General features: G+C 44.9%; 2 protein-coding genes and 1 long non-coding RNA gene across 3 annotated transcripts; 1 reads left to right on the top strand and 2 right to left on the bottom strand.

Moving 5' to 3' along the window:
• Positions 1-358: 358 nt before the first annotated feature.
• On the bottom strand, positions 359-13,544 carry LOC115183495 (lipopolysaccharide-induced tumor necrosis factor-alpha factor-like). The gene is made up of 5 exons (XM_029744703.1): positions 13,481-13,544; positions 3,317-3,393; positions 1,332-1,427; positions 789-957; positions 359-682 (listed from the first exon to the last, which is right to left on the bottom strand). Exons 2-5 carry the CDS (start codon positions 3,375-3,377, stop codon positions 571-573), a joined length of 438 nt encoding a protein of 145 aa, XP_029600563.1. The 5' UTR covers positions 3,378-3,393; positions 13,481-13,544; the 3' UTR covers positions 359-570.
• Positions 10,301-12,558, bottom strand: LOC115183496 (uncharacterized). Its single transcript, XR_003874034.1, has 2 exons — positions 10,887-12,558; positions 10,301-10,820 (listed from the first exon to the last, which is right to left on the bottom strand). It is a non-coding gene; the product is annotated as an uncharacterized LOC115183496 (long non-coding RNA).
• Positions 13,545-14,484: 940 nt separating the features above from the next.
• LOC115183494 (actin-related protein 2/3 complex subunit 1A) lies at positions 14,485-26,790 on the top strand. The gene is made up of 10 exons (XM_029744701.1): positions 14,485-14,690; positions 15,183-15,289; positions 15,443-15,547; positions 15,920-16,142; positions 16,231-16,338; positions 21,183-21,395; positions 21,552-21,627; positions 22,019-22,212; positions 25,597-25,687; positions 26,238-26,790. The coding sequence occupies exons 2-10, from the start codon at positions 15,226-15,228 to the stop codon at positions 26,274-26,276; spliced, it is 1,113 nt and encodes a 370-aa protein (XP_029600561.1). The 5' UTR covers positions 14,485-14,690; positions 15,183-15,225; the 3' UTR covers positions 26,277-26,790.
• The last annotated feature ends 401 nt before the right edge of the window (positions 26,791-27,191 follow it).

Raw genomic sequence — 27,191 nt, 5'->3', positions numbered from 1 at the left:
CCTATATAGTGCACTAAGCCCTGCTACAGTCTCCCCTATATAGTGCACTAAGCCCTGCCACAGTCTCCCCTATATAGTGCACTAAGCCCTGCCACAGTCTCCCCTATATAGTGCACTAAGCCCTGCTACAGACATGCCAGTCTCCCCTATATAGTGCACTAAGCCCTGCTAAAGTCTCCCCTATATAGAGCACTAAGCCCTGCTAGTCTCCCCTATATAGTGCACTAAGCCCTGCTACAGACGTGCTAGTCTCACCTATATAGCGCACTAAGCCCTGCTACGGTCTCCCCTATATAGTGCACTAAGCCCTGCTACAGTCTCCCCTATATAGTGCACTAAGCCCTGCTACAGTCTCCCCTATATAGTGCACTAATCCCTGCTACGGTCTCCCCTATATAGTGCACTACTTTTGACCAGAGCCAGGCCATATGGTTCTACTCCTATGGGGCCTAGTGGAAAGCTGTGTACTATATAGGGAGTAGGGTTCCGTTTGGGATGCACCCATTATATACAACCCCCCCCATATCAGGTGTGATCGGGGTGCCCTGACCCTAGGCAGGGGGTCAGAGGTCAACAGCACTTCCTGTGGACGTGAAGGACCATGTGACAGCGAGGGCAGGCGTGATAGGCATCCTTGAAACTCCTGAGGAAAAACGGGATCAGACAGCAGCCTAGGAACAACCTGGAGGGACAGGGAAAGAAGAGTACAGTCAATATACCTGCTACTGCTGGGGGTGTGTGTGTGTGTGTGTGTATAACTGAGATGGAGTGTGTGTCTCTGTCCTCACCCACAGAGGATGAACACCAGACACATGGTCCAGGAGAAGGTTCCAGCGTGGTAAGTGACATCACTCATCACCTGGTTCTGACAGGAAGGACATCTGATGAGACCAGGAGAATCCCCCAGCTCTGTCTCATAGTGCTGGACAACCCTCTGTCTGGGGGGGTGAGCAGCCCCTGAGAGAACAAGGGGGTTAGATAAGGGGTTAGGGGTTAGATCCTCTGTCTGGGGGGTGGGGTGGGGGGGGGGCACAACCTGAGAGAACTGGAGAGAGGAGAGAGAGGTGGGTTATACTAAGGATACCATCTTAGTCTCAATAAACAGTCAGATCCAAGCACCACCTGTTAGAACGAGGGGGTTAGGTGTCCATCATTATTCTACAGTCTGAAGGCTGTGTGTCCGTCCATCATTATTCTACAGTCTGAAGGCTGTGTGTGTGTGTGTGTGTGTGTGTGTGTGTGCGTCCATCATTATTCTACAGTCTGAAGGCTGTGTGTGTGTCCATCATTATTCTACAGTCTGAAGGCTGTGTGTGTGTGTGTGTACTCACCAGTAGCTGTCTGGTTGATGTAGCTACCACCCATAGCACCAGGTGGAGGAGGAGGAGTGAAGGGAGAGATCCTCATGTCATCTCCTTTACCCTGGACTGAAACAACGAGAGAGAGAGAGATCCTCATGTCATCTCCTTTACCCTGGACTGAAACAACGAGAGAGAGAGAGAGAGAGAGAGAGAGATCCTCATGTCATCTCCTTCACCCTGGACTGAAACAACAAGAGAGAGAGAGAGATCCTCATGTCATCTCCTTCACCCTGGACTGAAACAACGAGAGAGAGAGAGATCCTCATGTCATCTCCTTTACCCTGGACTGAAACAACAAGAGAGAGAGAGAGAGATCCTCATGTCATCTCCTTCACCCTGGACTGAAACAACAAGAGAGAGAGAGAGAGAGATCCTCATGTCATCTCCTTTACCCTGGACTGAAACAACAAGAGAGAGAGAGAGAGATCCTCATGTCATCTCCTTTACCCTGGACTGAAACAACAAGAGAGAGAGAGAGAGAGAGATCCTCATGTCATCTCCTTTACCCTGGACTGAAACAACGAGAGAGAGAGAGAGATCCTCATGTCATCTCCTTCACCCTGGACTGAAACAACAAGAGAGAGAGAGAGAGATCCTCATGTCATCTCCTTTACCCTGGACTGACACAACAAGAGAGAGAGAGAGATCCTCATGTCATCTCCTTTACCCTGGACTGAAACAACAAGAGAGAGAGATCCTCATGTCATCTCCTTTACCCTGGACTGAAACAACAAGAGAGAGAGATCCTCATGTCATCTCCTTTACCCTGGACTGAAACAACGAGAGAGAGAGAGATCCTCATGTCATCTCCTTTACCCTGGACTGAAACAACGAGAGAGAGAGAGATCCTCATGTCATCTCCTTTACCCTGGACTGAAACAACGAGAGAGAGAGAGAGATCCTCATGTCATCTCCTTCACCCTGGACTGAAACAACGAGAGAGAGAGAGATCCTCATGTCATCTCCTTTACCCTGGACTGAAACAACGAGAGAGAGAGAGAGATCCTCATGTCATCTCCTTCACCCTGGACTGAAACAACAAGAGAGAGAGAGAGAGATCCTCATGTCATCTCCTTTACCCTGGACTGACACGAGAGAGAGATCCTCATGTCATCTCCTTTACCCTGGACTGAAACAACAAGAGAGAGAGATCCTCATGTCATCTCCTTTACCCTGGACTGAAACAACGAGAGAGAGAGAGATCCTCATGTCATCTCCTTTACCCTGGACTGAAACAACGAGAGAGAGAGAGATCCTCATGTCATCTCCTTTACCCTGGACTGAAACAACGAGAGAGAGAGAGAGATCCTCATGTCATCTCCTTCACCCTGGACTGAAACAACGAGAGAGAGAGAGATCCTCATGTCATCTCCTTTACCCTGGACTGAAACAACGAGAGAGAGAGAGAGATCCTCATGTCATCTCCTTCACCCTGGACTGAAACAACAAGAGAGAGAGAGAGATCCTCATGTCATCTCCTTTACCCTGGACTGAAACAACGAGAGAGAGAGAGAGAGATCCTCATGTCATCTCCTTCACCCTGGACTGAAACAACAAGAGAGAGAGATCCTCATGTCATCTCCTTCACCCTGGACTGAAACAACGAGAGAGAGAGATCCTCATGTCATCTCCTTCACCCTGGACTGAAACAACGAGAGAGAGAGATCCTCATGTCATCTCCTTCACCCTGGACTGAAACAACAAGAGAGAGAGAGAGAGATCCTCATGTCATCTCCTTTACCCTGGACTGAAACAACAAGAGAGAGAGAGATCCTCATGTCATCTCCTTTACCCTGGACTGAAACAACGAGAGAGAGAGAGAGATCCTCATGTCATCTCCTTTACCCTGGACTGAAACAACGAGAGAGAGAGAGAGAGATCCTCATGTCATCTCCTTTACCCTGGACTGAAACAATGAGAGAGAGAGGCGGGTGTACTGTACTGTAGAGTCTTACCTGGTAGGGAGTAGGGAGGCGGGTTAGGACATGGTTCCTCTGACTTCAATGATGTGTCCATTGCCTCTGCTGAACAGCTGAGGAGAGAGAAACCACAAAATTATCACAATATTTGACGAGGCCCTTTCCTCCAGGAAATAAGTCAAGGGTCATGATAGTCAATTATCTGACCCAGCCCTTGTTGAGACAGTAGTCAAATATCTGTCTCAAACCTTGTTGAGAGAGCGTATCGAGGTGTTGATTGGCACTCCTGTCACCTCATTGGTCAGTCACCTCATCACCTGGATCAGCTGACAGACAGGTGTGTTTCAGGTGGATCTGGCACTCCCACAGGAGTAGGGTGAAGTAGTCCCTATTACTGATCTGAGATCAGTTTTATTCTGTTTGAGTGAAACTTCTAGCTAGGGGCTTCAACCTCGAATCACTGCCTAGGACCAGCTCTTCCTGCCTCTTCTCTTCTAGCTAGGGGCTTCAGCCCAAAAGCACTGTTCCTAGGACCAGCTCTTCCTGCCTCTTCTCTTCCAGCTAACTTGGACCCAGGACCACACCTAGCCAATATTCTAATGCCTCGTATATCAGGGGTGACACAGGATGAGACCCAGGACCACACCTAGCCAATATTCTAATGCCTCAATGCATACATCAGGGGTGACACAGGATGAGACCCAGGACCACACCTAGCCAATATTCTAATGCCTCATATATCAGGGGTGACACAGGATGAGACCCAGGACCACACCTAGCCAATATTCTAATGCCTCGTATATCAGGGGTGACACAGGATGAGACCCAGGACCACACCTAGCCAATATTCTAATGCCTCATATATCAGGGGTGACACAGGATGAGACCCAGGACCACACCTAGCCAATATTCTAATGCCTCATATATCAGGGGTGACACAGGATGAGACCCAGGACCACACCTAGCCAATATTCTAATGCCTCGTATATCAGGGGTGACACAGGATGAGACCCAGGACCACACCTAGCCAATATTCTAATGCCTCGTATATCAGGGGTGACACAGGATAAGACCCAGGACCACACCTAGCCAATATTCTAATGCCTCATATATCAGGGGTGACACAGGATGAGACCCAGGACCACACCTAGCCAATATTCTAATGCCTCGTATATCAGGGGTGACACAGGATGAGAGTGGATAGTGTTCCATTATTTCTTTAGTGCCTGGTGGAGTTTTCCTTTTTTGTCTGACCAGGAACGACTCTGGGCCCTATCACTACCTGTATCACTGAATGTATATAAGACCTCTGTGACGTTTGTAAAAGTTAAACATTTCTTAAATTTATTTTATTTAAAACCTGTGTTTTTTTGTGGTTTTTTAAGCACTTCTGCATCCTGCCCAACTTGGATGCTGGATGTAACTCTGAGCTGGATGCTGGATGTAACTCTGAGCTGGATGCTGGATGCTGGATGCTGGATGTAACTATGAACTGGATGCTGGATGCTGGATGTAACTCTGAACTGGATGCTGGATGCTGGATGCTGGATGTAACTCTGAACTGGATGCTGGATGCTGGATGTAACTCTGAACTGGATGCTGGATGCTGGATGTAACTATGAACTGGATGCTGGATGCTGGATGTAACTCTGAACTGGATGCTGGATGTAACTCTGAGCTGGATGCTGGATGCTGGATGTAACTCTGAACTGGATGCTGGATGCTGGATGTAACTCTGAGCTGGATGCTGGATGTAACTCTGAACTGGATGCTGGATGCTGGATGTAACTCTGAGCTGGATGCTGGATGTAACTCTGACCTGGATGCTGGATGTAACTCTGAGCTGGATGCTGGATGCTGGATGTAACTCTGAACTGGATGCTGGATGCTGGATGCTGGATGCTGGATGTAACTCTGAACTGGATGCTGGATGTAACTCTGAACTGGATGCTGGATGCTGGATGTAACTTTGACCTGGATGCTGGATGCTGGATGCTGGATGTAACTTTGACCTGGATGCTGGATGCTGGATGTAACTCTGAACTGGATGCTGGATGTAACTCTGAGCTGGATGCTGGATGCTGGATGTAACTCTGAACTGGATGTAACTCTGAACTGGATGCTGGATGCTGGATGTAACTCTGAACTGGATGCTGGATGCTGGATGTAACTCTGAACTGGATGCTGGATGCTGGATGTAACTCTGAGCTGGATGCTGGATGCTGGATGTAACTCTGAGCTGGATGCTGGATGTAACTCTGAACTGGATGCTGGATGTAACTTTGACCTGGATGCTGGATGCTGGATGTAACTCTGACCTGGATGCTGGATGCTGGATGTAACTCTGAACTGGATGCTGGATGTAACTCTGAGCTGGATGCTGGATGCTGGATGTAACTCTGAGCTGGATGCTGGATGCTGGATGTAACTCTGAACTGGATGCTGGATGCTGGATGTAACTCTGAACTGTAACAGCCCCTCCTGCTCTTTAGCGTCCGTCCACGTCGTCCTCAGTGTAACAGCCCCTCCTGCTCTTTAGCGTCCGTCCACGTCGTCCTCAGTGTAACAGCCCCTCCTGCTCTTTAGCGTCCGTCCACGTCGTCCTCAGTGTAACAGCCCCTACAGCTCTTTAGCGTCCGTCCACGTCGTCCTCAGTGTAACAGCCCCTCCTGCTCTTTAGCGTCCGTCCACGTCGTCCTCAGTGTAACAGCCCCTACAGCTCAATAGTGTGAAGTGAATTTGACACGATGTAATGCTTTAATGAATATGACATGTATTTAAAGCAACAAAAAAAAACGTTTTCGAAATTGCACAAACAATCTATTTTTTGCATACCCAAAAAGCAAGTACAGGGGCGCGTCTGATTAGATTCCTTATTCTCAGGGCCAGGTGTTTATTCTACATGTCAGAGAGGCATGTTTGTTCCAGTTACATAGACGATTTATATTTGAACGTTCCAAAAACATTTCATCCTGCTGAACATGTAGAACGTATGGCAGCTAAACATGGTACTCGGACACGGTCCATGTAATAATGTCTGAGAAAATCTGTTGATGATTTGTCGCTACAGATGGTTTGTTACATGGTTAGGAGAATTAACATGGCAGTTTAGGAGAATTAACATGATAGTTTAGGAGAATTAACATGGCAGTTTAGGAGAATTAACATGATAGGTTAGGAGAATTAACATGGCAGTTTAGGAGAATTAACATGATAGGTTAGGAGAATTAACATGGCAGTTTAGGAGAATTAACATGATAGGTTAGGAGAATTAACATGGCAGTTTAGGAGAATTAACATGATAGGTTAGGAGAATTAACATGGCAGTTTAGGAGAATTAACATGATAGGTTAGGAGAATTAACATGGCAGTTTAGGAGAATTAACATGATAGGTTAGGAGAATTAACATGGCAGGTTAGGAAAAATAACATGGCAGGTTAGGACAATTAACATGATAGGTTAGGAGAATCAACATGGCAGTTTAGGAGAATTAACATGATAGGTTAGGAGAATTAACATGGCAGGTTAGGAGAATTAACATGACAGCTTAGGAAAATTAACATGATAGGTTAGGAGAATCAACATGGCAGTTTAGGAGAATTAACATGGCAGGTTAGGAAAAGTAACATGGCAGGTTAGGAAAATTAACATGGCAGGTTAGGATAATTAACATGATAGGTTAGGAGAAATAACATGGCAGGTTAGGAGAATTAACATGGCAGGTTAGGAGAATTAACGTGGCAGGTTACGAGAATGAACGTGGCTGGTTAGGAGAATTAACGTGGCAGGTTAGGACAACTAACACAGCAGGTTAGGTGAAATAACGTAGCAGGTTAGGAGAATAAGGTTAAGATTAGGAAAAGGGTTATGGTTAGCTACAACGCTTCAGATGTCAACAACTGTTGTCCCCGACGCGACCACAAGATAGAGCTGTAGGCCACAACGGTAGAAACGTGAACAAACCATCTGTTGGGAATTAATGGAGATTGTTTTCAGTTGAAATTACGTTTATTCAATGCGGAACAAGTGGATCTCGTCTCATACGAACTATCCTACTCTCGCGAGTTTACATTCTGTTGTATCCGTCTGGTTTAGAGAAACAGAATGTAAGTTCGCGAGGTCGGGATGGTTTGTAGAGGCCACAAGGGATCCTCCTCACCCACAAAGCAGGTTACGCAACTGCATTAAGAAATGTATATGCCAGCTAGGCTACTGAGAAGTGCTTCAATTAAAACACATACAAAAATGAATAGATTTCTAAGTTTGAATCCGCCCCCAGGTGCTCTTATAATTATCAAACATTTTACATTAGCTGCATACGGTAACGTTAGTATCATGTTCAATAATATAGTCTGATGGCTTGTGAGACGACTAGGCTTGCTATTGTCGCATGTTTTCATTAAGCTACATAATTAAAAATAATGTCTGTTCCTATTAAACATGCATAGAATGTTCTGTTGGTCACATCATTTGACTGTTTGGAACCAAAGGAACCATTGTTTAACTGGTTTTAATGGAGGCCGGGTTCAGTCGGGAGCAGGGGCGGAAATCCCGGGGGGGACGGGGGGGACACGACCCCCCCATCCTTGGAAAAATATGATTTGTCCCCCCCAATATATCACTGAAACATAACTATGTAATTTAAATAATATTAATAATACGCAATGAAAGCAATTGTGCTGATTATAGACACTTAATAGCGCGTTTTTAAGTTTCAAAAGATTGCGACCCCCCCCCCCCACCCTTTGCCTCACAATGTTTTGATCCACTGCCAGTTCCTTAGTTGGCAAGGTAACAGAGGGGTCGTATCTACTGTCTGAAAGGCACTCAATGAACGTAACTGAAGTGAGGTTAATCCAGTCAATCGCGCACACACACTAGCTGAATATGCAGAGCTAGCGCGCAAATATTAACTATTAAGCTAGCTAGTACCTATTCCATTTATGTGGCCTCGTCAAAGATGGAATCTTTGCTATCGTCAATTTATTCCAAGATCAGCATGCAGATGATGTAAGTTAGTGCTTCAAAGTCCCTGCAATAAGGTTAGCGATAAACTGAAGTCCAAACTGAACAGAACTACACTCTCTTCTACCATTGTCTTAAATATATTTAATGGTCTCGTTGCAAAAGCTAAATTGTCGCAAGGGAACTTTTATTTATTTATTTTATTTCACCTTTATTTAACCCGGGTAGAAAAGATTATAGCAAACACCACTGAAACGGAATTGGTGCTCGCTAGCTTTGCAAATTCAGCTATTGTTGGAAGCCAGCCAATATGAAACAAACTATTAAAATTACAAAAGGTTGCAGCATATGTTGTGTAAATGGTGAACTCATACAGCTGTCAACTCTTGTCATTTTAATCCGTTTCACATTTGCTAGCTACCTTTTAGATCGAAGCCCAAATAGAATGATAAAAGATAAGATGATAGAAGCCCATCTCCTACTGTAAATAACCTACACACTGTGTGTGTGTGTAGCCAGCCAGCCAGCCAGCCAGGTAGAAAAATGGCAGAAAAAATAAATAATGACAGAGCTCCTACCGTTGAGAATGCAGCCGTTGATAGAGGAAATGGGTTTGGAGACATTACCTTGGAGTCCTTCCTCTGTGCTGGGGGTGATGTTGAGGTTTCAGACCCCTTAAAAGTGTTATTGACAAAACTGTCCTCTTAGGGCTCCCGAGTGGCGCAGTGGTCTAAGACACTGCATCTCAGTGCAAGAGGTGTCACTGCAGTAGAGGAAGAGGTAGTACTCTGTCTGATGTCTATACCTCAGGTCTGTCCTAGAGGAAGAGGTAGTACTCTGTCTGATGTCTACACCTCAGGTCTGTCCTAGAGGAAGAGGTAGTACTCTGTCTGTCTACACCTCAGGTCTGTCCTAGAGGAAGAGGTAGTACTCTGTCTGATGTCTACACCTCAGGTCTGTCCTAGAGGAAGAGGTAGTACTCTGTCTGATGTCTACACCTCAGGTCTGTCCTAGAGGAAGAGGTAGTACTCTGTGTGTCTACACCTCAGGTCTGTCCTAGAGGAAGAGGTAGTACTCTGTCTGATGTCTACACCTCAGGTCTGTCCTAGAGGAAGAGGTAGTACTCTGTGTCTACACCTCAGGTCTGTCCTAGAGGAAGAGGTAGTACTCTGTGTGTCTACACCTCAGGTCTGTCCTAGAGGAAGAGGTAGTACTCTGTCTGATGTCTATACCTCAGGTCTGTCCTAGAGGAAGAGGTAGTACTCTGTCTGTCTACACCTCAGGTCTGTCCTAGAGGAAGAGGTAGTACTCTGTCTGATGTCTACACCTCAGGTCTGTCCTAGAGGAAGAGGTAGTACTCTGTGTCTACACCTCAGGTCTGTCCTAGAGGAAGAGGTAGTACTCTGTCTGATGTCTACACCTCAGGTCTGTCCTAGAGGAAGAGGTAGTACTCTGTCTGATGTCTACACCTCAGGTCTGTCCTAGAGGAAGAGGTAGTACTCTGTCTGATGTCTCACCTCAGGTCTGTCCTAGAGGAAGAGGTAGTACTCTGTCTGATGTCTCACCTCAGGTCTGTCCTAGAGGAAGAGGTAGTACTCTGTGTTGGATGTCTACACCTCCATTGACTCTGGTGGTGAGTATCTAACTGTGTTTGTTACAACTGTGGAAAATGTTCTGTGTTTGGTGTAACTCAGACAGGAAACGCCCCGTATTCGTTTAACCGTTTATTAGAAAGATTACAATACATGCATTATGTTAGTGTTGGTGTTAGGTTCTGCTCCTTCAGGGTAGCTCACTGCCAGAGCCTGCATCATGTTAAATAATGATAATTACAGGCAGTGAGCAAGGTACCCTGCACCAAATATTCCTCTCAGGGCCCATTTAAGTTGAGACCCATTTTAGATGGTGTCAGGATCATTTGATTTTCCTTCATTTCTTCTTGTTCTATGATGTCATGAAGGTAAATCTTCTTCTATGGTGTCATGAAGGTGAATATTCTTCTATGATGTCATGAAGGTGAATATTCTTCTATGATGTCATGAAGGTAAATCTTCTTCTATGATGTCATGAAGGTGAATATTCTTCTATGATGTCATGAAGGTAAATCTTCTTCTATGATGTCATGAAGGTGAATATTCTTCTATGATGTCATGAAGGTAAATCTTCTTGTTCTATGATGTCATGAAGGTAAATCTTCTTCTATGATGTCATGAAGGTGAATATTCTTCTATGATGTCATGAAGGTAAATCTTCTTCTATGATGTCATGAAGGTGAATATTCTTCTATGATGTCATGAAGGTAAATCTTCTTCTATGATGTCATGAAGGTAAATCTTCTTCTATGATGTCATGAAGGTAAATCTTCTTCTATGATGTCATGAAGGTGAATCTTCTTCTACTATGATGTCATGAAGGTTGATATTTTTTTCTTCTATGATATCATGGCTGGTCCGCAAACAAACGTTTAAAGTGCATGCTGCCACCTTCTGTGCTGGAATGTAGGATCAATCATTATCTGCCCAATTCTGTACTACCTTGAAAATAAAAAACAAATAAATCCCTACTAACTTCTACCTTTCTGTATCATGATCTCTCTTCTTCTTCTACCTTTCTGTATCATGATCTCTCTTCTTCTTCTACCTTTCTGTATCATGATCTCTCTTCTTCCTGTGTCTTTCCACTACCGACCATTCAGGTCCTTGACCCTCATCCTCCCGCTCCATACCATCAGAACTGACAGCCATATTGTCCTCATTCCAGGACAGCTGTTGATTCACCAACCTTTTCTCCATTTAGTCCGCGCTACCGGCCGCCATTTCTGACCTCAAACCCTCTCTCACACTCAACCCCCTTTTCTATTCATTTTGGAGTGAAGAGGTTGTCAAGAACTGCTAGGAACTCAAGTCTCGTTGAATATCTTGGTTGATGTCATTTCATAGACTGTACAGTTTTAATCAGTTCTGTCTGGAGACAAAAAAATAAACGTATTTAAACGGGTTTTTTTTTAGAAACATTTCTGTATGAATAAAACAATTAGGTAACACTTTACAATAAGGGTACATTAATTAACATGAACAAAGAACAGAACAGCAGATATTGAAATGGGTGTGATACAAGACTTTGCTCATATGGACACTGGAACACAGCCATGTAGTGCGGTCAAGCCCTTCAGTAGCTGTGTAATATCACCATTAGCTGGATCATGGTTGACATGCACTTTTCACATGGCTACTGGGCTCTGTAGCTAGGCAACAGAATGTAAACATTTCCCCTTTTTTATGTTTATCTCTTCATTTATTTGGTATTGGATATATGCTGTAATTTATGTATATTTTTTTCATATTTAAAAATAAAACACCATTACATGACTTTATTCTCTGATGAGTTGGAGACCGAACCAGTTTGCGCTCCAGATATATTAAATAAAGATGTGATAAGATTCTGGAACAGTTATTCTTGATGTGAAGTACATTAATATTCTGGAACAGTTATTCTTGATGTGAAGTACATTAATATTCTGGAACAGTTATTCTTGATGTGAAGTACATTAAGATTCTGGAACAGTTATTCTTGATGTGAAGTACATTAAGATTCTGGAACAGTTATTCTTGATGTGAAGTACATTAATATTCTGGAACAGTTATTCTTGATGTGAAGTACATTAAGATTCTGGAACAGATATTCTTGATGTGAAGTACATTAATATTCTGGAACAGTTAATCTTGATGTGAAGGACATTAAGATTCTGGAACAGTTATTCTTGATGTGAAGTACATTAATATTCTGGAACAGATATTCTTGATGTGAAGTACATTATGATTCTGGAACAGATATTCTTGATGTGAAGTACATTATGATTCTGGAACAGTTATTCTTGATGTGAAGTACATTATAATTCTGGAACAGTTATTCTTGATGTGAAGGACATTAAGATTCTGGAACAGATATTCTTGATGTGAAGGACATTAATATTCTGGAACAGTTATTCTTGATGTGAAGTACATTAAGATTCTGGAACAGTTATTCTTGATGTGAAGTACATTATGATTCTGGAACAGATATTCTTGATGTGAAGTACATTAAGATTCTGGAACAGATATTGTTGATGTGAAGTACATTAAGATTCTGGAACAGTTATTCTTGATGTGAAGTACATTATGATTCTGGAACAGTTATTCTTGATGTGAAGTACATTAAGATTCTGGAACAGTTATTCTTGATGTGAAGTACATTAATATTCTGGAACAGTTATTCTTGATGTGAAGTACATTAAGATTCTGGAACAGATATTATTGATGTGAAGGACATTAATATTCTGGAACAGTTATTCTTGATGTGAAGTACATTAAGATTCTGGAACAGTTATTCTTGATGTAAAGTACATTATGATTCTGGAACAGATATTCTTGATGTGAAGTACATTAAGATTCTGGAACAGATATTGTTGATGTGAAGGACATTAAGATTCTGGAACAGTTATTCTTGATGTGAAGTACATTAAGATTCTGGAACAGATATTGTTGATGTGAAGGACATTAAGATTCTGGAACAGTTATTCTTGATGTGAAGTACATTATGATTCTGGAACAGTTATTCTTGATGTGAAGTACATTATGATTCTGGAACAGTTATTCTTGATGTGAAGGACATTAAGATTCTGGAACAGATATTCTTGATGTGAAGGACATTAATATTCTGGAACAGTTATTCTTGATGTGAAGTACATTAAGATTCTGGAACAGTTATTCTTGATGTGAAGTACATTAATATTCTGGAACAGTTATTCTTGATGTGAAGTACATTAAGATTCTGGAACAGATATTCTTGATGTGAAGTACATTAATATTCTGGAACAGTTAATCTTGATGTGAAGGACATTAAGATTCTGGAACAGTTATTCTTGATGTGAAGTACATTAATATTCTGGAACAGATATTCTTGATGTGAAGTACATTATGATTCTGGAACAGATATTCTTGATGTGAAGTACATTAAGTGAATAAAAAATTATAAAATTAGCTTCTTTTTTTTTACACGGGCAGCCCAATTTCTGATATGTTTTCCACTAATTAGTATTTTGACCAATCACAGATCTTTTCAAATCAGATATTTTCTATCTAAAGGGGGTAAAAGACACAACCGTGTTAGAAATATCATCAAAACAGAAACCTTGTATTGGTACAAGATGTATTATTTCATATCATCAGACAATTGGATTGAATGTATAATCTCACCACAATCTCCTATGCAGAAGCTGTTGGGAGAGTCCATTGATGTATTTCCCATCGTTGCTTTGCCCCACAAGGACACACATCGATGAAATAGTCTAGTGAGTTCTTGATTGTGAAGCCGAAAGTAAATCTGTCTAAAACCAAATATCTGAAATGACGAGAAAGGAGAGAGAGTTCCGTTCAGAGACCTGTCAGATCAGGGTTCTAGTCAGACAACAATACATCAATTTGAGCACAGTAGCAGTTAATGGTTGTAGACTATTTGATGCCAGCATGTGTCAGTATTAAATAAAAGGATAAATTAAATGAAATCCTCAACTTTTCCTGTCCGGAAAGATTTTGACATCCGTTTTTCCAATGATGACTCCTCCACTCTGAAAAAGAGAATAGATATTTCAACATCGTGTAACCTTTAAACTAGGGCTTCAAACCACTTTAGTGTAATCAATACAATAGTCACAATTCAAAATGAGTGTTGGTTGGTTCCATTCCAGGCTGTATCACAGCGGTCTAAGGCACTGCATCTCAGTGCTAGAGGAGTCAATACAGACCCTGGATCCATTCCAGGCTGTATCACAGCAGTCTGAGGAACTACAGACCCTGGTTCCATTCCAGGCTGTATCACAGCGGTCTGAGGAACTACAGACCCTGGTTCCATTCCAGGCTGTATCACAGCGGTCTAAGGAACTACATCTCAGTGCTAGAGGAGTCACGACAGACCCTGGTTCGATTCCAGGCTGTATCACAACGGTCTAAGGAACTACATCTCAGTGCTAGAGGCGTCACTACAGACCCTGGTTCAATTCCAGGCTGTATCACAACCGGCCGTGATTGGGAGTCCCATAGGACGGCGCACAATTGGCCCAGCGTCGTCCGGGTTAGGCTGTCATTGTAAATAAAATAACATTCTGAACTGACTTGCCTTGTTAATTATTATTTTTTCTTTTTGCTTGGTTCATTAGCCGCTAGGGGCAGCCTTCAACAACAGCAAAAAAATAGGCTACTGTCTCCGGGTTGGCTGACATCCTATCCATCTGAATGTAGCTGGAAGCTACGCTTCCCGGTTCGACTCCTGACATTCCTGGACGGATTCGTGTCGACTGCCCAGAGTCCGCGAATTCAAGTCCGTTCCGCTGTCTCCCTAACGTTATTATCAATCTATCGTTTCCGAATAAAAAAGGACCAGCAAGAAGACTGCTCTGTCAAAACCAAGGTAAGCTAACAGTTAGCATGCAAACTGTGTCGCTGGGAGCGGGCGACGGCTCGTAGGAAAGTTCGGGGCTTGGTTCAAGAGAGGAGGCCTCGTTTTTTTACGGCGAGATGAAATGTTATTTTAGTAGCAAATTTTATCGTTCGTAATCTTGTTGATACTTTTTTGTATGGACATTGAAGTATAAATAAATTACTAGAAATATTGTTTGCTAACTAGTTAACTAGTTTAGCTATCGTAACGTTACATGCGAAATTGGGCTAGTTAGTTAGCGAACATTAGGTTGGGATAGCCTGTCAACTGGCTAGCCAGTTAATTAGCTCAGTCACACCTTGCTCCTAAATACAGAACTAACTCATCTTTAAGATCACGGGTATATCATGTTATATGTATAAAACACTGTTACTCATTCACGTCTTAACAGTTTGACTAAGGTTAGTTAACGAGCTGAGTCATGTTCTTGTATTCCTATGGGGGTTTTCCCTCTCTGTGTAGCCGGTGACCAGTGAGAGACTGACCGCACCCAACTCCCATCACCATGTCACTGCACCAGTTTCTGCTTGAGCCCATCACCTGTCACGCCTGGAACCGGGACAGAACCCGTACGGCCCAGGACCAATGCTTTATTATATAACATCACATACTTTAAATATACACATACTGCATACAACATCCAAAACATCCACGTTCATCAAAATGTTTATCCACTGACTCTTCTGTTATCTGGCCTTCTTCCTCTTCTTCTCTCCCTGTAGAGATTGCCATCAGTCCCAACAACCACGAGGTTCACATCTATCAGAAGACTGGTAACCAGTGGATGAAGAGTCATGAGCTGAAGGAGCACAATGGACACATCACAGGTAGAATAGGCACAGGAAATGACATCACAGGTAGACTAGGCACAGGAAATCACATCACAGGTAGACTAGGCACAGGAAATGACATCACAGGTAGACTAGGCACAGGAAATGACATCACAGGTAGACTAGGCACAGGAAATGACATCACAGGTAGACTAGGCACAGGAAATCACATCACAGGTAGACTAGGCACAGGAAATCACATCACAGGTAGACTAGGCACAGGAAATCACATCACAGGTAGACTAGGCACAGGAAATCACATCACAGGAATTGTTAAAAAGTATTTGAATCTATGTCTGGACATTGATTATGTTTTTCAGAGGTTTACATTGACTATCTCTCTTCTCTCTCCCCTCCCTCCCTCTCCAGGTATCGACTGGGCTCCTAAGTCCGACCGTATCGTGACGTGTGGGGCGGATCGTAACGCCTATGTCTGGTCTCTAAAGGACGGGGTCTGGAAGCCCACTCTGGTCATCCTGAGGATCAACAGAGCTGCTACTTTCGTCAAGTGGTCTCCTCTGGAGAATAAGTTTGCTGTGGGCAGCGGCGCCAGACTCATATCAGTCTGTTACTTCGAGTCTGATAACGACTGGTAAGGGAGGAGAGGAGGGGTTGAGAGAGAGAAGTAGGCTAAATAGTTTTGTACTCTTTAAATGTGTGTGTGTGTGTGTGTGTGTCAGGTGGGTGAGTAAGCACATCAAGAAGCCAATCCGTTCCACCGTCCTCAGTCTGGACTGGCATCCTAACAACGTGCTGCTGGCGGCTGGATCCTCTGACTTCAAATGCAGGTAGAGACAGACAGACCATGTTTCAACCTCATCAGTAGAGAGAGAGAAGGAGAGACAGACAGACCATGTTTCAACCTCATCAGTAGAGAGAGAGAAGGGGAGACAGACAGACCATGTTTCAACCTCATCAGTAGAGAGAGAGAAGGGGAGAGAGACAGACCATGTTTCAACCTCATCAGTAGAGAGAGAGAAGGAGAGACAGACAGACCATGTTTCAACCTCATCAGTAGAGAGAGAGAAGGGGAGAGAGACAGACCATGTTTCAACCTCATCAGTAGAGAGAGAGAAGGGGAGAGAGACAGACCATGTTTCAACCTCATCAGTAGAGAGAGAGAAGGGGAGAGAGACAGACCATGTTTCAACCTCATCAGTAGAGAGAGAGAAGGAGAGACAGACCATGTTTTAACCTCATCAGTAGAGAGAGAGAAGGAGAGACAGACAGACCATGTTTCAACCTCGTCAGTAGAGAGAGAGAAGGGGAGACAGACAGACCATGTTTCAACCTCATCAGTAGAGAGAGAGAAGGGGAGACAGACAGACCATGTTTCAACCTCATCAGTAGAGAGAGAGAAGGGGAGACAGACAGACCATGTTTCAACCTCATCAGTAGAGAGAGAGAAGGGGAGACCGTCAGACCATGTTTCAACCTCATCAGTGATCTTTATACATTAGATACCTGGATCTATATTCACACAGCGTCTCTCAGTAGGAGTGTTGAATCTAGGATCAGGGTCTATATTCACACAGCGTCTCTCAGTAGGAGTGTTGAATCTAGGATCAGGGTCTATATTCACACAGCGTCTCTCAGTAGGAGTGTTGAATCTAGGATCAGGGTCTATATTCACACAGCGTCTCTCAGTAGGAGTGTTGAATCTAGGATCAGGGTCTATATTCACACAGCGTCTCTCAGTAGGAGTGTTGAATCTAGGATCAGGGTCTATATTCACACAGCGTCTCTCAGTAGGAGTGTTGAATCTAGGATCAGGGTCTATATTCACACAGCGTCTCTCAGTAGGAGTGTTGAATCTAGGATCAGGGTCTATATTCACACAGCGTCTCTCAGTAGGAGTGTTGAATCTAGGATCAGGGTCTATATTCACACAGCGTCTCTCAGTAGGAGTGTTGAATCTAGGATCAGGGTCTATATTCACACAGCGTCTCTCAGTAGGAGTGTTGAATCTAGGATCAGGGTCTATATTCACACAGCGTCTCTCAGTAGGAGTGTTGAATCTAGGATCAGGGTCTATATTCACACAGCGTCTCTCAGTAGGAGTGTTGAATCTAGGATCAGGGTCTATATTCACACAGCGTCTCTCAGTAGGAGTGTTGAATCTAGGATCAGGGTCTATATTCACACAGCGTCTCTCAGTAGGAGTGTTGAATCTAGGATCAGGGTCTATATTCACACAGCGTCTCTCAGTAGGAGTGTTGAATCTAGGATCAGGATTTATATTCACACAGCGTCTCTCAGTAGGAGTGTTGAATCTAGGATCAGGGTCTATATTCACACAGCGTCTCTCAGTAGGAGTGTTGAATCTAGGATCAGGGTCTATATTCACACAGCGTCTCTCAGTAGGAGTGTTGAATCTAGGATCAGGGTCTATATTCACACAGCGTCTCTCAGTAGGAGTGTTGAATCTAGGATCAGGGTCTATATTCACACAGCGTCTCTAAGGAGTGTTGAATCTAGGATCAGGGTCTATATTCACACAGCGTCTCTCAGTAGGAGTGTTGAATCTAGAATCAGGATCTATATTCACACAGCGTCTCTCAGTAGGAGTGTTGAATCTAGGATCAGGGTCTATATTCACACAGCGTCTCTCAGTAGGAGTGTTGAATCTAGGATCAGGGTCTATATTCACACAGCGTCTCTCAGTAGGAGTGTTGAATCTAGGATCAGGGTCTATATTCACACAGCGTCTCTCAGTAGGAGTGTTGAATCTAGGATCAGGGTCTATATTCACACAGCGTCTCTCAGTAGGAGTGTTGAATCTAGGATCAGGTTCTATATTCACACAGCGTCTCTCAGTAGGAGTGTTGAATCTAGGATCAGGGTCTATATTCACACAGCGTCTCTCAGTAGGAGTGTTGAATCTAGGATCAGGGTCTATATTCACACAGCGTCTCTCAGTAGGAGTGTTGAATCTAGGATCAGGGTCTATATTCACACAGCGTCTCTCAGTAGGAGTGTTGAATCTAGGATCAGGGTCTATATTCACACAGCGTCTCTCAGTAGGAGTGTTGAATCTAGGATCAGGGTCTATATTCACACAGCGTCTCTCAGTAGGAGTGTTGAATCTAGGATCAGGGTCTATATTCACACAGCGTCTCTCAGTAGGAGTGTTGAATCTAGGATCAGGGTCTATATTCACACAGCGTCTCTCAGTAGGAGTGTTGAATCTAGGATCAGGGTCTATATTCACACAGCGTCTCTCAGTAGGAGTGTTGAATCTAGGATCAGGGTCTATATTCACACAGCGTCTCTCAGTAGGAGTGTTGAATCTAGGATCAGGGTCTATATTCACACAGCGTCTCTCAGTAGGAGTGTTGAATCTAGGATCAGGGTCTATATTCACACAGCGTCTCTCAGTAGGAGTGTTGAATCTAGGATCAGGGTCTATATTCACACAGCGTCTCTCAGTAGGAGTGTTGAATCTAGGATCAGGGTCTATATTCACACAGCGTCTCTCAGTAGGAGTGTTGAATCTAGGATCAGGGTCTATATTCACACAGCGTCTCTCAGTAGGAGTGTTGAATCTAGGATCAGGGTCTATATTCACACAGCGTCTCTCAGTAGGAGTGTTGAATCTAGGATCAGGGTCTATATTCACACAGCGTCTCTCAGTAGGAGTGTTGAATCTAGGATCAGGGTCTATATTCACACAGCGTCTCTCAGTAGGAGTGTTGAATCTAGGATCAGGGTCTATATTCACACAGCGTCTCTCAGTAGGAGTGTTGAAACTAGGATCAGGGTCTATATTCACACAGCGTCTCTCAGTAGGAGTGTTGAATCTAGGATCAGGGTCTATATTCACACAGCGTCTCTCAGTAGGAGTGTTGAATCTAGGATCAGGGTCTATATTCACACAGCGTCTCTCAGTAGGAGTGTTGAATCTAGGATCAGGGTCTATATTCACACAGCGTCTCTCAGTAGGAGTGTTGAATCTAGGATCAGGGTCTATATTCACACAGCGTCTCTCAGTAGGAGTGTTGAATCTAGGATCAGGGTCTATATTCACACAGCGTCTCTCAGTAGGAGTGTTGAATCTAGGATCAGGGTCTATATTCACACAGCGTCTCTCAGTAGGAGTGTTGAATCTAGGATCAGGGTCTATATTCACACAGCGTCTCTCAGTAGTAGTGTTGAATCTAGGATCAGGGTCTATATTCACACAGCGTCTCTCAGTAGGAGTGTTGAATCTAGGATCAGGGTCTATATTCACACAGCGTCTCTCAGTAGGAGTGTTGAATCTAGGATCAGGGTCTATATTCACACAGCGTCTCTCAGTAGGAGTGTTGAATCTAGGATCAGGGTCTATATTCACACAGCGTCTCTCAGTAGGAGTGTTGAATCTAGGATCAGGGTCTATATTCACACAGCGTCTCTCAGTAGGAGTGTTGAATCTAGGATCAGGGTCTATATTCACACAGCGTCTCTCAGTAGGAGTGTTGAATCTAGGATCAGGGTCTATATTCACACAGCGTCTCTCAGTAGGAGTGTTGAATCTAGGATCAGGGTCTATATTCACACAGCGTCTCTCAGTAGGAGTGTTGAATCTAGGATCAGGGTCATGTCCTCTTATTCATTATGTTCTAAAAGACTGAACCAGCACTTCTACTCTGAGATGCTTGATGCGTACAGCCCCCTGATCAATAGTTATTGATGCATACGGCCCCCTGATCAATAGTTATTGATACGTACGGCCCCCTGATCAATAGTTATTGATACGTACGGCCCCCTGATCAATAGTTATTGATGCGTACGGCCCCCTGATCAATAGTTATTGATGCGTACGGCCCCCTGATCAATAGTTATTGATGCGTACGGCCCCCTGATCAATAGTTATTGATGCGTACGGCCCCCTGATCAATAGTTATTGATGCGTACGGCCCCCTGATCAATAGTTATTGATGCGTACGGCCCCCTGATCAATAGTTATTGATACGTACGGCCCCCTGATCAATAGTTATTGATACGTACGGCCCCCTGATCAATAGTTATTGATACGTACGGCCCCCTGATCAATAGTTATTGATGCGTACGGCCCCCTGATCAATAGTTATTGATGCGTACGGCCCCCTGATCAATAGTTATTGATGCGTACGGCCCCCTGATCAATAGTTATTGATGCGTACGGCCCCCTGATCAATAGTTATTGATGCGTACGGCCCCCTGATCAATAGTTATTGATGCGTACGGCCCCCTGATCAATAGTTATTGATGCGTACGGCCCCCCGATCAATAGTTATTGATGCGTACGGCCCCCCGATCAATAGTTATTGATACGTACGGCCCCCCGATCAATAGTTATTGATACGTACGGCCCCCGATCAATAGTTATTGATGCGTACGGCCCCCCGATCAATAGTTATTGATGCGTACGGCCCCCCCGATCAATAGTTATTGATGCGTACGGCCCCCCGATCAATAGTTATTGATGCGTACGGCCCCCCGATCAATAGTTATTGATGCGTACGGCCCCCCGATCAATAGTTATTGATGCGTACGGCCCCCCGATCAATAGTTATTGATGCGTACGGCCCCCTGATCAATAGTTATTGATGCGTACTGCCCCCTGATCAATAGTTATTTAAATATATTCCCCCCTCTCTCTCTCCCCCAGGGTGTTCTCGGCCTACATCAAGGAGGTGGAGGAGAAGCCGGGCCCGACCCCCTGGGGGTCCAAGATGCCGTTTGGGGCGGTGCTGGCTGAGTTTGGGGGTGCTGGGGGAGGAGGATGGGTCCACTCTGTGTCCTTCTCCTCCTCTGGTAACAGACTGGCCTGGGTCTCACACGACTCCACTGTTACTGTGGTGGACGGCACCAAGGGATCCACGTAAGTCTCTCTGGGGAGAGGGGGTAGTGTGTTTTATCTAACGCTCTGTATTCAAGCTGTGTGTGAGTGTGGTGTAACTCGGTCGCTCTGTTCAATGAACCGTGTGTGTGTGTGTGTGTGTGTGTGTGTGTGTGTGTGTGTGTGTGTGTGTTTCAGTCCGTCTCAGTTGAAGACTGAGTTCCTCCCTCTGCTCAGTGTTCTCTTCATCTCTGAGAACAGCGTGGTGGCAGCGGTAAGACTCTCTCTGTCTCTGACTGTCTCTGTCTCTGACTGTCTCTGACTCTCTCTGTCTCTGACTCTCTCTGTCTCTGACTGTCTCTGACTCTCTCTCTCTCTGACTCTCTCTGACTCTCTCTGACTCTCTCTGTCTCTCTCTGTCTCTCTCTGTCTCTCTCTGTCTCTCTCTGACTCTGACTCTGACTCTCTCTGTCTCTGACTCTCTCTGTCTCTGACTCTCTCTGTCTCTGACTCTCTCTGACTCTCTCTGACTCTCTCTGTCTCTCTCTGTCTCTGACTCTCTCTCTGACTCTCTCTCTGTCTGTCTCTCCTCTCATAAATCAGAAAGGAAACCTGTATGAGTGTTTCTCTGCTGTGTTTTATCTTGACTGTCTGTCTCTCCTCAGGGTCATGACTGTTGCCCCATGCTGTTCCGTTGTGATGACGGAGGGTCCCTAACGTTTGTCTCTAAGCTGGACCTTCCTAAAGCTTCCATCACTAGAAACATCTCAGCTATGGAACGTTTCAGAAACATGGACAAGAGAGCTACCACAGAGGACCGCAACACAGCCCTGGAGACCCTGCACCAGAACTCCATCACGTAGGATACACACACACACTGTACCAGAACTCCATCACATAGGGGACACACACACACTGTACCAGAACTCCATCACGTAGGACACACACACACACACACACACTGTACCAGAACTCCATCACATAGGGGACACACACACACACACACTGTACCAGAACTCCATCACATAGGGGACACACACACACTGTACCAGAACTCCATCACGTAGGACACACACACACACACACACACACTGCACCAGAACTCCATCACGTAGGACACACACACACACACACACACACACACTGTACCAGAACTCCATCACATAGGGGACACACACACACACTGTACCAGAACTCCATCACATAGGGGACACACACACACTGTACCAGAACTCCATCACATAGGACACACACACACACTGTACCAGAACTCCATCACATAGGGGACACACACACACTGTACCAGAACTCCATCACATAGGGGACACACACACACACACACACACACACACTGTACCAGAACTCCATCACATAGGGGACACACACACACACACACTGTACCAGAACTCCATCACGTAGGACACACACACACACACACACACACACACACTGTACCAGAACTCCATCACGTAGGACACACACACACACACTGTACCAGAACTCCATCACGTAGGGGACACACACACTGTACCAGAACTCCATCACGTAGGACACACACACACACACACACACACTGTACCAGAACTCCATCATGTAGGACACACACACACACACACACACTGCACCAGAACTCCATCACGTAGGACACACACACACACACACTGTACCAGAACTCCATCACTTAGGACACACACACACACACACACACTGCACCAGAACTCCATCATGTAGGACACACACACACACACACTGCACCAGAACTCCATCACGTAGGACACACACACACACACACACACACACTGTACCAGAACTCCATCACGTAGGACACACACACACACACTGTACCAGAACTCCATCACATAGGGGACACACACACACACACACACTGTACCAGAACTCCATCACATAGGGGACACACACACACTGTACCAGAACTCCATCACGTAGGACACACACACACACACACACACACACTGTACCAGAACTCCATCACGTAGGACACACACACACACACACACACACACACACACACACACACACACACACACTGTACCAGAACTCCATCACGTAGGACACACACACACACACTGTACCAGAACTCCATCACGTAGGACACACACACACACACACTGTACCAGAACTCCATCACGTAGGACACACACACACACACACACACACTGTACCAGAACTCCATCACGTAGGACACACACACACACACACTGTACCAGAACTCATCACTTAGGACACACACACACACACTACCAGAACTCCATCACGTAGGACACACACACACACACACTACCAGAACTCATCACGTAGGACACACACACACACACTACCAGAACTCATCACGTAGGACACACACACACACACACACACACACACACACACACACACACACTACCAGAACTCATCACGTAGGACACACACACACACTGTACCAGAACTCATCACGTAGGACACACACACACACTGTACCAGAACTCATCACTTAGGACACACACACACACTGTACCAGAACTCATCACGTAGGACACACACACACACACACACACACACACACACACACACACACACTGTACCAGAACTCATCACTTAGGACACACTGCACCCTGTTATATTGTCTCTAATCTACAGTTGTGGCCAAAGGTTTTGAGAATGACACATTCATTTCCACAAAGTTTGCTGCTTCAGTGTCTTTAGATATTTTTGTCAGATGTTACTATGGAATACTGAAGTATAATTACAGGCATTTCATAAGTGTCAAAGGCTTTTATTGACAATTACATGAAGTTGATGCAAAGAGTCAATATTTGCAGTGTTGACCCTTCTTTTTCAAGACCTCTGCAATCCGCCCTGGCATGCTGTCAATTAACTTCTGGGCCACATCCTGACTGATGGCAGCCCATTCTTGCATAATCAATGCTTGGAGTTTGTCAGAATTTGTGGGGTTTTGTTTGTCCACCTGCCTCTTGAGGATTGACCGCAAGTTCTCAATGGGATTAAGGTCTGGGGAGTTTCCTGACCATGGACCCAAAATATCGATGTTTTGTTCCCCGAGCCACTTAGTTATCACTTTTCCCTTATGGCAAGGTGCTCCATCATGCTGGAAAAGGCATTGTTCGTCACCAAACTGTTCCTGGATGGTTGGGAGAAGTTGCTCTCGGAGGATGTGTTGGTACCATTCTTTATTCATGGCTGTGTTCTTAGGCAAAATTGTGAGTGAGCCCACTCCCTTGGCTGAGAAGCAACCCCACACATGAATGGTCTCAGGATGCTTTACTGTTGGCATGACACAGGACTGATGGTAGCGCTCACCTTGTCTTCTCCGGACAAGCTTTTTTCAGGATGCCGCAAACAATCGGAAATGGGATTCATCAGAGAAAATTACTTTACTCCAGTCCTCAGCAGTCCAATCCCTGGACCTTTTGCAGAATATCAGTCTGTCCCTGATGTTTTTCCTGGAGAGAAATGGCTTCTTTGCTGCCCTTCTTGACACCAGGCCATCCTCCAAAAGTCTTTGCCTCAGTGTGCGTGCAGATGCACTCACACCTGCCTGCTGCCATTCCTGAGCAAGCTCCGTACTGGTGGTGCCCCGATCCTGCAGCTGAATCAACTTTAGGAGACGGTCCTGGCGTTTGCTGGACTTTCTTGGATGCCCTGAAGCCTTCTTCACAACAATTGAACTGCTCTCTTTGAAGTTCTTGATGATCCGATAAATGGTTGATTTAGGTGCAATCTTACTGGCAGCAATATCCTTGCCTGTGAAGCCCTTTTATTGCAAAGCAATGATGACGGCATGTTTCCTTGCAGGTAACCATGGTTGACAGAGGAAGAACGATGATTCCAAGCAATTATTGAAGCTTCCAGTCTGTTATTCAAACTCAATCAGCATGACAGAGTGATCTCCAGCCTTGTCCTCGTCAACACTCACACCTTTGTTAACGAGAGAATCACTGACATGTCAGCTGGTCCTTTTGTGGCAGGGCTGAAATGAGGTGGAAATGTTTTTTGGGGGTTCAGTTCATTTGCATGGCAAAGAGGGACTTTGCAATTAATTGCAATTCATCTGATCACTCTTCATAACATTCTGGAGTATATGCAAATTGCCATCATACAAACTGAGGCAGCAGACTTTGTGAAAATTAATATTTGTGTCATTCTCAACTTTTGGCCACGACGGTAGTGTCTATGAGGGAGACCAGAGGGACTGTCTGACCCTGTTATATTGTCTCTCCTCCAGTCAAGTCTCTATCTATGAGGGAGACCAGAGGGACTGTCGTAAGTTCTGTACCACGGGCATCGATGGAGCCATGACCATCTGGGACTTCAAGGTGAGACACACAGACACACACACAGAGACACACACACACAGAGACACATTCCTGGCCAGCTTCATTAATTAGTTGTCATCACAATGTGATTTTTCAAACCTTAAAGTAGAATGTAATTAATGATATTCACTGGAATGGAATGTTGACAGAGGACAACATGGCCCCCAGCTGTAGACCAGACTCAGTCAGTAGACTGGTGACTGTTATTGACAGAGGACAACATGGCCCCCAGCTGTAGACCAGACTCAGTCAGTAGACTGGTGACTGTTATTGACAGAGGACAACATGGCCCCCAGCTGTAGACCAGACTCAGTCAGTAGACTGGTGACTGTTATTGACAGAGGACAACATGGCCCCCAGCTGTAGACCAGACTCAGTCAGTAGACTGGTGACTGTTATTGACAGAGGACAACATGGCCCCCAGCTGTAGACCAGACTCAGTCAGTAGACTGGTGACTGTTATTGACAGAGGACATGGCCCCCAGCTGTAGACCAGACTCAGTCAGTAGACTGGTGACTGTTATTGACCAATGTGTTGTTGTCTCTTCAGAGTCTGGAGGCGTCCATCCAGGGGCTGAGGATCATGTGAAGGACCCCCCGTTACCCTGACAACCCCCCCCCTCCTCCAAGCGGCCAGTAACAGTCTGACCACGCTAAGAAGTATCTGATTAAAAAAGCACTGACTACACACACACACACACCCTCTCTGAGCTGACATGACATTACCGTTGATTGTTTGTTTATGTAAATGAAGGCTAAAGGGTCATAGGTCAACTTGACGACCCCGTGATGTACCATTCCACATCAGTGGGTTTTTTATTTTATAATAATAATAACAGGTATGGTGTTTTGTCTCTGAAGCGACTACGGCACTACAACACTAAGTTACCATTGAAGGATGTGCTGTGTAGCGATGCCACCAAGTGGCACACTATTCCCTATATAGTGCACTACTTTAGACCAGAGTCCTATAGTGGCTATCCTCTGTGTTGTGTCCCTATGGGCCATGGTCAGAAATAGTTTACTGTAAAGGAACTAGGGTGCTATTTGGGATGGTTCCTATGCCATTAGATGGAGGATGTATCTATGATGTGTCTAATTCAGACTGCAGAAGAAATAAAGAATCAACTTACACTACTGACTCTCCTGTCTGTTACTATACACTACTGAGTCGCCTGTCTGTACTCTACACTACTGAGTCGCCTGTCTGTTACTCTACACTACTGAGTCCGCCTGTCTGTTACTCTACACTACTGAGTCGCCTGTCTGTTGCTCTACGCTACTGAGTCGCCCGTCTGTTGCTCTACGCTAACTGAGTCGCCCGTCTGTTGCTCTAACGCTACTGAGTCGCCCGTCTGTTGCTCTACGCTACTGAGTCGCCCGTCTGTTGCTCTACGCTACTGAGTCGCCCGTCTGTTGCTCTACGCTAACTGAGTCGCCCGTCTGTTGCTCTACGCTACTGAGTCGGCCCGTCTGTTGCTCTACGCTACTGAGTCGCCCGTCT

Source organism: Salmo trutta, unplaced genomic scaffold, assembly GCF_901001165.1.
Source record: "Salmo trutta unplaced genomic scaffold, fSalTru1.1, whole genome shotgun sequence".
NCBI lineage: Eukaryota > Metazoa > Chordata > Actinopteri > Salmoniformes > Salmonidae > Salmo > Salmo trutta.
Note: the sequence above shows the minus strand (reverse complement) of the source record. Positions and strands in the feature narration are given on the sequence as shown.

Coding starts and splice junctions, on each gene's coding strand:
- LOC115183494 (XM_029744701.1), top strand. CDS start 15,226: ATGTCACTGCACCAGTTTCTGCTTGAGCCCATCACCTGTCACGCCTGG. Junction 15,290..15,442: donor CTGGAACCGGGACAGAACCC/GTACGGCCCAGG, acceptor CTCTCCCTGTAG/AGATTGCCATCAGTCCCAAC. Junction 16,143..16,230: donor TTCGAGTCTGATAACGACTG/GTAAGGGAGGAG, acceptor TGTGTGTGTCAG/GTGGGTGAGTAAGCACATCA.
- LOC115183495 (XM_029744703.1), bottom strand. CDS start 3,377: ATGGACACATCATTGAAGTCAGAGGAACCATGTCCTAACCCGCCTCCC. Junction 1,428..3,316: donor GCCTCCCTACTCCCTACCAG/GTAAGACTCTAC, acceptor TCGTTGTTTCAG/TCCAGGGTAAAGGAGATGAC. Junction 683..788: donor CTGGTGTTCATCCTCTGTGG/GTGAGGACAGAG, acceptor CTGTCCCTCCAG/GTTGTTCCTAGGCTGCTGTC.